The 14,069-nt window shown below is 43.6% G+C and overlaps 1 protein-coding gene across 3 annotated transcripts in view; it reads left to right on the top strand.

Annotated features, from left to right (window-relative positions):
• COL4A6 (collagen type IV alpha 6 chain) overlaps positions 1-14,069 on the top strand; it is a 322,473-nt gene that overhangs the window by 224,455 nt on the left and 83,949 nt on the right. For 2 of the 3 annotated variants that reach the window (XM_047844388.1, XM_047844387.1), the window contains exons 4-5: positions 10,198-10,332; positions 11,702-11,746. In XM_047844388.1, the coding sequence (XP_047700344.1) occupies positions 10,198-10,332; positions 11,702-11,746 (180 nt within the window). The remainder of the gene's footprint in view (positions 1-10,197; positions 10,333-11,701; positions 11,747-14,069) is intronic. The other variant, XM_047844389.1, reaches the window with a different exon arrangement.

Raw genomic sequence — 14,069 nt, 5'->3', positions numbered from 1 at the left:
GCAAGACAGTCAATCTGCCCCCACCTTTATCAGCTTTAAATTCTCATATCATTCAAATTTTTTTCCTACTGAAACCTCCTCCTCATGGCTTTTATTATTTCATAGCTTACTGCCTTATAAACCTAACAAATGGGAAGGGGGGTTGAAAATTGGAAGTTTGGTTATTAGAGTATATTTCCCCCAAAGCAGAGCTTTGTCAGTAGAATGAACTCTCAGCCCCTTTCACATACATTGTCTTAACTGATGCCCAAGGCAACCAAGGAAACAGGTGGGGCATGTTAATATCCCCATTTTGCTGATGAGAAAACTAAGGTATAGAGGTGAATTGGCTTTCTCAAGATCATGCAGTTAGAAAGTTAGAACAGGGAATAGAACCTAAATCTTAAGGTTCTGCTGTAACCAGGCAATGGCAATATCAATCCAAGTTTACCAGAAGGCTTTCTTTTATTTCTTATTTTTTTATTTTTATTTTTTGAGGGGGGCCAGCAGAGAGAGACAGAGAGAGAGAATCTTAAGCAGACTTCTCCACACCCAGTGCAGAGCCTGATGCAGGGCTCAACTCAGGGCTCTATGTGGGGTTTGACATGGGGCTTGATCGCACAACCATGAGATCATGATCTGAGCTGAAATCAAGAGTCAGATGCTTATCTGACTGAGCTACCCAGGCACCCCTACCAGAAGGCTTTTTTAACAGGCCTGTGCCATCAAATCATACACAAGTTGTCTTCTAAATTCTAAGAAGGAAACCAATATTATGGCAAATTCAGTATTTCAATTTTTCCAACTCTTATATAAGTTTTAGGTTAAATTCATCCCAGGGTGCCTGGGTGGCTCAGTTGGTTAAGCAGCCGACTTTGGCTCAGGTCACGATCTCACGGTCCATGAGTTCAAGCCCAGCATCAGGCTCTGTGCTGACCGCTCAGAGCCTGGAGCCTGTTTCAGATTCTGTGTCTCCCTCTCTCTCTCTGACCCTCCCCCGTTCATGCTCTGTCTCTCTGTCTCAAAAATAAATAAACATTAAAAAAATTAAAAAAAAATTCATCCCAAGTAGAGCTGTATTTATTTTCTCATGCAGTCCAGAAACTCAGTTTATGCTTTGTAGTACAGTGGGGCTCTTTGTATAGATTGCATGCCCATTCAAAGGGGTGTGGTGGCTCATTCAACTATCTGTAATGGTTACAGAAGTGGTTTTTCTGTTTTTTATTTTTATGGTCAATGGTCATATTTATAGTGTTATTTGATTTTTGGTTCTTATACTTCCCAATTACAATATTGACACAAAAGGAAAGTTTGGTCTGGTTTTGGATGTAGTTTTATGAATATGTTGTAGATAACAGGGAGACCTGAAAATTCTTCATCATCTTATTTGCTTCTATATAGCAGATACCTCTGCTTCATCCTATTTTAACAATTATTGGTGTTCCCCAGGGGCAAGGGAAAATATGTTTAAAAACAAAATTCTCCAATTTCTGCTCAGCACAATGATCATCAAATTAGTATACTGTTCCTGTAATCTGTTTTCTGTCTTTAATATGCTAGCATTAGGGACTCATAGCACATCAGAATTTGTCTACAAGAGCCTAGAAAACTGTCCATTGCCCACAGACCAATTAAAGAAGCCATTTTAACTGTAGAAATGGGAGAAGGAAAAGGAAGAGGAGAAGGAAGAGGGGGAGGAAGAGGGAGGAAATTCAACAAAAAGAAATCTCCCATCTTTTTAAGTTCTGGGGAGTATCATTCCTTCAAATGCCTGTTATGACTTAATTTATTAATTCCACTAAATGAATTTCTATTAAATATTACTTGTTCCAGTGAAAATATTGGGTAAATTGAGATCAGTTGATCATCTGTTAATGAAAATGGCAATATTTCCTGCCCAGAGTAGCTCTTACTGTCCCTTTTCAAGTGGGTTTGGGTTTCTACCTTCAGAGCATTATTCAACGCAGAGAGGTAATGTAGCTTGGTGGAAGAAACAGACTTTCGTATCACCAAAATTAGCCTCATTAATTGCTTGATGTATGACCTCAGGCCAGTTTCTTACCCTCTATGAATTTGGATTTCAGTGTCCTCGTCTGTAAAATGAGTCTAATACGCACTTATTAGGGCTGTTAGAGGATTTAACGAGATGGATTCAAGGAGATGGTACTTAGTAAGTGTTTGGTAGTAAGAAGGTCATTATTGTGTTTTAGAAGAGAAATGTGAATGAACATGCAGAAAGGAGGGATACAGATTGTTGACTAGCAAGAGTTAACTTTATCACTCTGGGAGGTGTCTTGCTGAAAATTTCAACATGCTGACAATAGCCAATGGAATAGGTGTGTGTGTCTTTGCAAACAAAACATGTAGGTGCATGTCTTCATGCCTCGGCTGGCTGCTGCAAACACTGATTATAGCTTAAGAACCAGAAAATAAATGTGTTTTCATTTGGGTGTTGAGGGCAAGCTTCTGATACTGCTTCTTAGCTGTGGCAGACACTAACAATTTGGGGGGTTCACACTTTACTAGACACCAATCACCTTTTACGTACGTATGTATGTATGTATGTATGTAGGTGGGTGGGTAAGGTCACTGCCCTTGCTGGAAAATTGTAGATGATGCCATTGTTATCAAACTGAGCCAGGGTTTTCTGGGCCACAAAATGGGTCTGTATATCTGTATGATATGAGTCTTTGTCATACACTAGACTTATTCTTCACCTACTGGTATTCTTTCTGCCTTATTTACTTCTATGGACAATGTTAGCCCATTAGTGCTATGACTAAGAGAGTGGAGTGTGAGGCTCTATGGATGGCTGTCTCCATATATTGTAACAGAAGGAGCACAGAGTTGATTGGGAGGCCCTGACACCAGCTCTGCCACTCACCAACTATATGACACGGGCAAGCCCCATCGGCTAACTGCTTTGCAGCTTGGTGTCCTCAGCCTACCACGCAGATGTGTTGTGATCCTCCAAAGGAAGGGCAAAAGAAAAAGTATTCTGAAGTGTCTTAAATATTCTGCCCTTGGGGGTGTTATCATTAATTTCCTTCTTACCACATATTTCATGGCTAAGAGAGAGACCCCAGCTACTTAGGCCAGAGCCTGATAAGTTCTTGCATTTCCTCTACCCAGCCCCATTACTAAAATGGGAATTCCAGTTGGATGGTAAGGGCAAAGTGTAGAATTCAAGCCGCCTAGTCCTTAGGCTAGAGGTCAGGGGGTCAGCAATCTCTGCTTCATTTTCCCCAAAGGCCACACAGGGGTTTTTCAGGATAGCAACAAAGTCTTTTTAATCTAATTTTTCCCCTAGCTAATGAGACTTTGGACGTGGCCTTCTTGAAGATTCCCAAGTGCACATTTAACTCTGCATTTTCTTGCACTCCACAATTACACCTTTTTCTCCAGAATTATATTTTGAGTGCCTACCGCATACCAGACACAGCATCTCTGGAGATACTGTGGTAAAAGTGTCAACTGAACTCCCTACCCTCTCAGACCTATGGTCTAGTGAGAACAGCAGGTGCAGAATATCCCCTTAAATGGTCCCAGGTATCTTAATCCCCACTTCTCCAAAGGTGGACTCCTCAACTTCCATCCAAGACTCTTCTTCCCCTAGGTTTCCTCAGGTCAGTGAAGAGATCCACTCAGTTGCCCAAGCAAGAAACCTGGGAGTCATCCTTCATAACCCTCTCTGTCTTACCCACAAATTTGATTCTAGCACTAAGTTTTATTCTTTTTACCCTCTAAACTCTCTCTCAAATCTATCTTCTCCCTGTCTTTTCCTGCCATGAACGTAGTCCAAGTCACTGTTATTTCTCTCCTGGAGGTCACAGCCTCTTCACTGGGTTCCATGTCTCTGGCCTGGATGCCTTATCCACTCCCTTCCTTTATGTACAGAGTTGATATTGCATGGATTTTGACAAGTTCCTTTCCCTTTCTGGGCTTCAGCTTCTCTGCCCTGAACTGGATGATTTCCTAAGTCTTATACAGCTCTCTTTTATGTGGCTCTGTGATCAGATGGTTCTTGATTGCACTCTGGTACAGCTATCTAGGCTTCCAATGAAGGTATTGCCGTACCTGGCCACTGGCTTCTCAGTATGTATATTCATTCATTCATTTCTCCATTCATTCAGCATTTACTGAGGCCCCATTGTGTACTAGGCACTGTACTTAGTACAAGTGATTCAGTGAGGAAAAAGACACAAGACTTGCCCCCAAGGAGCTCAATCTGTTGGGGGTATAGGCACAAACGGGCAACCTAGCCCATACTGTGGGATGGGGGCAATCATGGAAGGCTCCCTGGAGGAGCTGATAACTTTATTGGAGTTTGAATGATAAATAGGAGCTAACCAGGAGAGCAGAGATATGTACAAAGGCCCTGGGGCAGGATGCTAAGAGAAAGTAAAGCAAGATTGGAGGTTGGCAAACCAACTAGGAGGCTGTGGCAACACTGTAGGGGAGACATGAGGAAGACCTGAAAGAAGACCATCAAGATAGAGAGAAATGGGCAGGTTTGAGTTGTATTTTGGAGGTGGAATTGACAGTCCTTGCCGGTGGATTGGATGTGGAAGATGAGGGAAAGAGAGAAGTCACGGGGAATCCTTGGGCCTCTGGTTTAGTCAAGTTTGTGGATAGACTGTCATTTTCTGAGTTAGTTCCATTAACTCAAGAGGAAGGAGCTGGTTTGGGGAATGGGTTTAAGGAGAAGATGATGAGTTCAGCTTTGGTCATGTTGAGTTTGTGATGGAATATTCAAGTGGAGAGGCCTGGTAAGCCATTAGCTATAAGAACCTGGCACACTGAGAAGAGAAATTGGGGCTGGAGGTTCAGACTAGGGAGTCATTAGCATGTAGAGGAAATTCTTTTAAGAGAACGAGCCCAAGAGAGCAAGGGCACCAACACTGAGTAAGGGGGGAAATGCTCTCCACAGATGTGGGACACTGGCATACATGCTCGTTCATTCCTGGGCACACATCTCTGCCCCAAAGAGTTTCTCCATGATATGTGTGCATCACCCACTTAAACTTAAGAGAAGGAACATTAGGTACCCAATCATAACTTCTCCATTTTACCATGAATGATACCTAAAGAGGAAAGAGAACTTATACTTTCATGCCAGTTGTTTTCATTAACTCACTTAAATGCTTACAATAATTTACACCAGAGCTATTATTCCTCAGAGCCCTAGAGTCACTTGCCCAAGGTCATATAGCTATTAAATGGCAGTAATGAGATTTGACTCCAGATCTTTCTGATTCCAGATCCAGCACCATGATACCAGGTAACAGCACCGAACAACCTCTGCTGTATAGCTGGATCCTTAGGAAAGCCTGGGCACACCCCCTCTTCCCTTCTGCTTCATAGATATCATTTGCATCCCCTAGCTTAATGCTTTGCTCTCCATTAAAATACAAATCCCCTTGGGAGAAGTAAAGCTCTAAGTTGTTGTCAAGTCATTTATGCCTCAGTGGGAATGAGTTTCAGATTCTTCAGTAGGCATAAATTTTAATTTTATGGGAGAAGGACACTGGAAACTTCAGGGAGGGATAAGAAGAGAGAAAGGGCCTAGTAATGAAAAGTCAGCTCTCTCTGTTTCACAGTCCTACCTAGTCTGAGGAATGTGCTTTTAAGATTTGTAGATACTATTTCTGTATATGTGTACTAAATAGTCTCCCTTTATCCATGGTTTCACTTTCCACAGTCAACCATGGTCCAAAAGCAGATGATCTCCTGACCATAGGTCAGAAGGTCAATAGTAGCCTAACCCTACATCACAGTGAGTACATCATTGACCTCACTTCATCTCATCATGTAGGCATTTTATCATCTCACGTCATCACAAGAAGGGTGAGTACAGAACCGTAAAGATATCTTGAGAGAAACCACATTCACATACCTTTTCTTACAGTATATTGCTATACTTGTTCTATTTTATTATTATTGTAAATATTTTACTGTGCCTAGTTTACAAATTAAACTTTATCCTAGGTATGTATTTATAGGAAAAAAGATAGTATATATATGGGATTTGGTACTACCTGCAATTTCAGGAATCCATTGGGGGGTCTTGGAATATATATCCGTAAATAAGAAGGGACTACTGTCCTTTATATGCAGACCCATTGCTGAGTCTGTCACCCTGGTTATCTGGGGTTGGGGATGTGGGTGTGGTCTGATCTAAGGTGACCTTTAGCTGCATACTAACCCCAACATACTGTGGTCAGCAGGAGGCAGCCAGCCTGGGCTTCAGTCAGGAACTGCAGTTCCTGGCCTCAGGCATTCTCTTGAGTCCCAGTTCATTCTCTTGAGAATTAGACCCTGCTGTGCATATTTAAAATCCCGAGCAGATGGAGGCAGGAGAGCTTGTTGGAAAGACTTGGAGGAGTCCCTTCTGCCCTGTCTCGGTCTGTTTGCCAAAATAAATGACATGTATCAGGGCAGGGCATTGGTCCAAGCCCATTGAAATTCTGCTAGCAGTCCAAACAGTGATGGTGTTTCAGATTGGTTCTGTGAAATGATCAAAGTTAGGAAGAGAGAAATGATGTGTGAGCATCTGGTTGCTGCAGCCTACTGATGGGGACAGTCCCAGGGGCGGGCCTGGGTAAGGGGGGGCAGCCTCAAGGACCCCCTAGGACATCTGCCACTGGCAAACAGGGAAAGAGCCACACACTGGCAGCAGGCAGTCTGGTTTGAGTCCCATGCTGTTTTCCTCACCAGCTATGTGACGTGAACAAGTCCTTCCCCTTCTCCAGGCCTGCCCCCCACCCCTTATATAAAATAGAACCTAGATGAAATGGTCTCCAAGGACCCTTTCTGCTCGAACATTCTGTGACTTCTCTGACACTGGTTTGATTTTATTTGTAGTGAGAGAGGCCCACCCACCTACCTGCTTATCTGTAGCTACAATGCTCTCACACTGACCTCTGCTGGCCATTTTGAAAAGTGCCACCGATAGCTTCTTGGGAGGAAAAAAAAAAGCAGTTCATCATTATTGATTTAGTATTAAGCTTCAACAATATGCTGGGCACTGCGACAGAAACCCTGTGTACTGGAGACGAGCAAAAAAGAACACATAGCTGTAAGCACAGAATAAGCATATCTAGAGATGGCTGACAAAACAACACACAAAAGAAACGTGTCTCCCCCCCCCCACTTTTTTTTTTGGCCACCTTCATTTGTTCGTGGTGCTCTGTGCCACTGTACGAAAGGACCTCAGTGGGTAAGAAGATTCCTTGTCTCATATCCTATGACTGCAGGCTCCAGAAGGGCCTGGAAACCCACTGAGGAGGCAGTTCTGGGCCAGTAGTATCTCAAAGCCTTGAGACATCCCACAGGCCCTGCTTCTGGCCCCTAGATCATCAATCTGAGAGGTTTCTATCTGGGGCCAGCCCAGACACTGTACCTCAGAGGTATACATTCCCCTGAGGGGTGCCATTTCAAAAACCGCTTTGAAAAAAGAATTCGAAATCAAAGAATCCATGAGTTCTTTTTTCTAAATATGAAATTTATTGTCAAATTGGTTTCCATACAACACCCAGTGCTCATCCCAACAGGTGCCCTCCTCAATGCCCATCACCCACTTTCCCCTCCCTCCCACCCACTATCAACCTTAAGTTTATTCTCAGTTCTTAAGAGTCTCTTATGGTTTGCCTCCCTCCATGAGTTCTTTCAGAGAGTCACTTTAAGCTCTCCGGCTGGAACAGAAGAATTGGCTCTACAACTGTGGCAAATTCAGCATGGCCACCCAGCCAAGAGAAAGGAAGCGGGCCATGGAATCCTGCCTTTTACGGATGGAATCAGATTTCCTGTTAAGTCCAGACCTAGAATTGTCTCACTCCTAAGTTTCTTTAGTTACTCTTGCTGAGCATGTGCTCTACAAAGGCAAGAGACCAGAGCTGGAATGTGCCAGCCCATGGCATGTGCCCATGCCAGGCACTGCTCAGGCTCTAGTGATGTGAGCAAAATGGAAATTGAGCCACACCACAGTCTGCTTTCTCAGTTCAATGGTTTATCGTGCTCTCCACCTCCCATCCCTTGATGTGGGAAAGCTTTGGGCAGGGCTCAGATTTGGGTCAAGCATTCAGTGCCTTGACCGCATCCTCTCTGCTAGTAATAACATGGCCTCAGCAAGTCCATCCTGCCCCTATCCTCCCACCAACTGGTCTCCTCCTCCCCCAACAGCTGGTTCTTATCTGTCTCCCTTGTTCCAGCCTCAGGCATGCTGCCCTGGCCTCATGCTGACACACACATGTTCTCCTGAATGCTCATTGATGAGTTTCAGCCCTGAAATGCTGCCTTCTTCCCATCCTCCCCTTCCCATCCCCAAACCTCTGAGGGTTCCCTATTTGCTACTATATCAAGTCTTCAACTTCCTTCCTTGCTTTTCAGGCCCACCTCAATTGGGGCCCACTCAGCCTTTCCAGTGTGGGCCGTGACTCCCCCCAGACATGAACAGAATGTAAGCATTTCACAAACCCTCCACAGCCAACCCTTTCTTTGTGTTCCCGCACTACTTAGGCTCTGTTCTGGATTTGTGCTGTTTGCTATGCTTTTGGGTACATTAGTCTTGAAAGCGAGGCCCACATTTTAGACTTCTTTGTTAATCCTCAACACCCCAGCACTATTTTTTAAAGTATTGTTCTTTTTATTTTTAGATATAGATAGATAGATAGATAGACATAGATATAGATAGATAGATAATTTATTTTTCTTTTTAGTTTCATATATGCATACATAGTAAAAGTTTACAAGGGTAACAAATAAACAGAATCATTGTAAACAAAATTCCAACTACGGGAGGTAAGGGCCTAAAGAGTGAAAGTTCATGCCCTGCTCCATCATTCCCAGAAACAAGTTCCTTAAGCAGTCTAGAGCCCAGCACCCAGTAGAGGCTATATGTTGGGTGCTAGAGAAGGTCAAGTGGTGGGTGGTGCCCCCAGAAAATTGCATCTCTTTAGGAAAAGCATTTTTGTACTTCTTTGCAAGAGTCCTTGGTCTTTGTGGGCCTGATTGACACTGGAAATTTTACTCCAAAGGCCCCACACAGCTGGTGACCACTTGCATCTCCAGTACGTGACTGTAGCCACTCCAGAAAGCATCTGTCCTGTTTCCAGCCTTTTAAAAAGTAACCATTGAAGGTGAATATTAAAGGGCATGTTTAATGGGCTTTTCTGAGTTTTTCACAGGTCTGTAGGAAATTGCAGACAGTCAGTAAAAGGGCCAAGAGGTAGAGGTGGGAAGCATTCATGAAAATAAGCTTTCTATCTGGTATGGTGTTGCGTTCTCTGAGAGGTAATGCATGTTACTAATGGTTTTCGTCTTTCTGCCAAGAAAATTCAGTCCCTACTGGGATTTGTTCTAAATGATAGACTAGCCCGCCTGTGCTGCACCCACTGGGGTTAATTCTCTGTCTCAGTCAGCTTTGAAATGTCAGCCTGAACTTTCAGACTTAATTGTTACAGACACTTTATAACTAAAGCATTAAAAATATTAAAGCTTCTCCCTCTTGCTATTATAATTAATACTTAATGGATATTTTCAGGCTTCTTGAATTTTACACATTCAACAGTCTACAGATAGTGGGTTGAAGGGAAGGAGATATATAGAAAGGGAACAAATAAATAATGTGTGTGTGTGTGTGTGTGTGTGTGTTTCCTGTAAGCATCTGTTTCCAGTTGCAGTGATGGGGTCCTGGGATCTGCCAATAAAGATGGGCTTTGACAGGTTGGTCAGCCCATGGGTTTCTGGGTTCTCCCCTCTCTGGACCCCTGAGGCAGTGTTCTTTAGACATTGCCATTTCTGGACTTCACTGCAAGTATGTGGTTGGCCATTTGAATGGGAGTTATAAAATGTCACGATGTTCTCCAGCATTCTGTTCTTTCACTATTTTGACAATCTGATGGATGCCCTGGCATTAACTAGGAAGAGGACAATATTATCCCGCCTGAATAACTAATCTCCTAAGAAGTACAAAGTTAAAGGATCTTGGTGCACATGAATCTTATTAAATGTGCTTATAAAATATGTTCTATCCAAATAAGCTTAGCAGCCCCTAAAATAGCCTTTTCTGATCCGTGTCTGGAACTTTGGTATGCTTCACAGATCTCTAAGCCAAAATTGTTTAGTGAAGAGATGACAGTATTCTCTGTGTATGGGAAAATGGGAAGCGTTGATGTTAAGTACTCTATTGACTAAGTGCACTCCTTCTCTCCATCTTAGGGGCGACCGGGACCAATTGGAATTCAAGGTCCAACAGGTCCTCAAGGATTTGCTGGCCCTAGTGGTTTATCAGGGTTGAAAGGAGAAAGGGGCTCCCCAGGTCCCCTGGGACCATATGGACCAAAAGGAGATAAGGTAAAAACACCAGAGTTTGATTTTTCTTTGACTGATGAACCATAGGTATGAAGTTGAAAAGTTCTAAATCTCAGTTCTGTTCGTTTATGGAAATAATACTAATCCTGAGTACCTTGGTGCCAGGCTATAGACTTTAATAAGAGACAGGCTGTGATATGCTGCTAATAGATCAACCTATTTCCAGAGAGACTTCTATGGCAAGCAAGCCATAAAGTGCATGTATTGGCTACTTGCTAGACACGTGAGCTTGCTGGGGTGGGAATTCATGTGGGTTTGGAGTGGGCATGGGTCAGAAGTTCAATCAGATGGGCAATAGAGGTCAGGAATCCAAGCAAGGAGACTGGGAAGCAAGATGTCGGAATGCTTGGAAGCAATCTGGGCTACAAATGTAGGGAAAGAGATGCAAGAAAGGAGATTGATCATGTTGTGGTAGCTGGCTAAGTTTAGCAACTTAGTTTATGTTCCCTTCAGATTTTAATCACCTCCTTTTTGCCCCATTGGTAAGGGAGGGATTCCCAACCTAGGGTTCTGAGGATGGCAGAAGACATGACACCTTATACTGGACAGAAAACATTGACAGCAGGTTTATTACTCACATATGCTCACAGCGCAGGGTGAAAGGACACCACACACCACACAGGGCCACACGGGGGAGGCAGACTTTGTGGTGGCAAAAGGGTGAGGTGCCCCTTGGCTCCTGAGGGAGGCTTGTTTGAATAATACAGTGGGTCATCAAGGAACTGAAACCAGACTCAGGGATAAGCAGGAACTGTACCTGCTCTGTTTGATAAGGAGGGCCATTTGCCTAGGAGACCTCATCTAGGGGAGCAGAGTGATGGGGAACATGTGGTTAGGCCTTTTGAGGCCCTCCACCCCAGTTTTCCCAGTTTCAAAGCAACATGTCATACTGAGCCATCATTTTAGGTTTTGCACCACATTGCTTAAGATAAAAACTGGTCTCAGAACACAGACATGTTTAAGACCTTAGGTAGAGGCAAGGTGACACAATGTGGAGAGTGAGGTATAAAACACTTCTAAAAACTTAGGTCACGAGGGGTGCCTGGGTGGCTTGGTCGGCTAAGCGTCCGACTTCGGCTCAGGTCATGATCTCACAGTCCGTGAGTTTGAGCCCCGCATCGAGCTCTGTGCTGACAGCTCAGAGCCTGGAGCCTGTTTCAGATTCTGTGTCTCCCTCTCTCTCTGACCCTCCCCCATTCATGCTCTGTCTCTCTCTGTCTCAAAAATAAATAAACGTTAAAAAAATTTTTTTAAAAACTTAGGTCACGAATCACATGAACAAATGCACCAAATCTAATGGACATCAGTTGGATTGTCTCTTACATTCCTCTTCCTACTCCTTTTATTCTAGGGTCCCATGGGAGTTCCTGGCTTTCTTGGCATCAATGGGATTCTGGTGAGTGTGTCCACAGAGGTATTTTTTTTTATTACCACTTCTAGGTTGTGCTTCAGAGGTCAAACATCTTAGCCTTAGCAACATCCTGTGGCATGCAAGCATTCTCTGGGTCAAGTGTTGAGATGCACGTGATAAGGTTTGAAGAGAGGTGGTCACACACACTTTCCCTGGGATTTAGTTACAGGTAGCACTAAATCAGATGGTTGGGACAGGTGCAGGCATAAGAAACCATCAATACCTTAGCCAAAATGGGTTAGGTTTCATGAGCTGAGGGGAGCTTTAATTAGGGATGAGGGACTGGTTCTGAAGTGCGGAGACAGTGCCGCATTCAGAGCACATACGTACTCATTATAAGAAAATTATGAAGACATGTGATATTAGATAGAAAAATACTTAGAGATATCTTGATACATTTCGTTCCAGTAATTTGTTCTCTTCCACCTTACCTCATTGCAGAGTGAATTTCCCTTTAGTTTTTACAAAGCGACCATTCCAAAGATCACTTGCAGGCAGCCCCTTCCCTTTATCCCGAAACCTGGTTTTGCTGGAGATGAGTGAGGAATCTGGAGCTCACAGATGTCTCCTTTTCTCATTACATCCAGTCCAACCCCTTAGGTTCTCGATTTTCACGCTGTATCCCTACTTATCTCACCACTGGAGAATCCATGATAAATAACATTTCGCCAGCCTTGAAAATACAGTATTCGCAACTTGGCTTCTATCAATTTTTAGTTATGTCTTTTGGCACATCTCTATATACTACATCTTTAGCCTGAGCTGTGCTTTTCTATAGCAGAGCTCTTCAATCTTGTTTAAGAGAAGACCCAAATGTTGTGTGGAAGCTCAGAGTACAGATCAGGAAGAAATAGAACTTCTTCATTTCAGGGACATGTTAGAGCCTGCTTTTATCCTTTCAGCCTTGAAGGGGTTCTTCTGAGCCATATCTAAGCACAGTTTGGCAAATCCTAGACTTTAACAGCTTTTTGCGTGATACTGCATAACCATCTAGTATCAAGGAAGGGGTCTTAAATCTCTTTGTGACAATCTCTAGGTATTTCTTGGGTGCCGGCTAGGTGCTATGACTCTACTATGGGGATACAGAAAAAACTTATGGATCTACACTCAAAGACATTATCATTTGACCCATTTTCTTCCAAGATCTAGCATACATTTGGAGTTGGAGGACAGAAGTCTTGCTTCCTTGTATTTGTTCTATGTATCAACAAATAAGCCATCAGAATTTTGCATTTTATTCAATTGCAGACTCTGAAAAATGCCCAGAAATGGGCCAGCGGGCAAATAAGAGGATGGGGTTGGCTGTCCTTTTATAACATCCTCTGGCATTTTATCCTGACTGTGTTCCCATCTGCGCTTTATCCAGAGCCTCCACTCAGACTGTGTATCTTCTGGGAGCCACTAGGTGAGGAAAACTAGAAAGCTGGAGATCACCTCTTGCATTCCTCCTGCGGAGCTGGCTTCCACTGGAGATGAGTGGGGGATTTGAAGCTTGCAGCAGTACTATGCCCTTCCTCCTGTAGTCTCTTTCTAATGGGGGGCTGGAAGGAAGTGAATCCTGTGACGCAAAGGCTGATTCCAATTCTGGACTAGAACATGCCCTAGGGTCCAGCTGGACACTTCTGCCTCCAACTTGTGGCCAAGAGAGCCATAGAATTTGCAGGGATTGATCATTTCTCGTTGGGGCTTCATTGCTTGGGAGAATGAGTTACAGGTGTCCAGATTCCTCCAAATTAATGTGCCACTCCCAATAGAAGTCCCCACTCACTCGGCCCTTCCCTTGACCAAAGGCTCTATGTGTTTTCTTTTGACTGATTGCATTACTTTCAGGCTCCAAGCCTCTCTCACTCCATGAAATGATTTTTTCCTTGTTCCTTCCCTCTCTTCCATCTATTCGAGATGTATTTACTGAGCATCTTCTGTCCACTGCCTACCTCTCCCTTCCATCTCTAGTGTCTTAGGAGTCCTTGGTGTCTGTTCCATACACCCTAGCTCCTTATTACATATGGCCCACAGTATTTATTATTTGTCTCGTGTAATGGTCTTATCTAGCTTTCTTGAAAGCACAGAATAGGTCTTCTGCTCCACTCAGAAGCCTCAGAGACCCCAGGGCTGAATTAACCATGTACTAAGAACACTAGGAACACCAGAGGGGTGGCTGGGTGGCTCAGTCAGTTAAGTGTCTGGCTGACAGCTCAGAGACTGGAGCCTGCTTCAGATTCGTGTCTCGGTCTCTCTTTCTGCTCTTCCCCTGCTCTCTCTCTCTCTCTCTCTGTCTCTCTCTCTCTCAAAAATAAATAAACATTAA

This window comes from Prionailurus viverrinus, chromosome X, assembly GCF_022837055.1.
Source record: "Prionailurus viverrinus isolate Anna chromosome X, UM_Priviv_1.0, whole genome shotgun sequence".
NCBI classification, from domain to species: domain Eukaryota; kingdom Metazoa; phylum Chordata; class Mammalia; order Carnivora; family Felidae; genus Prionailurus; species Prionailurus viverrinus.
This window is presented reverse-complemented; position numbering and strand designations above follow the sequence as displayed.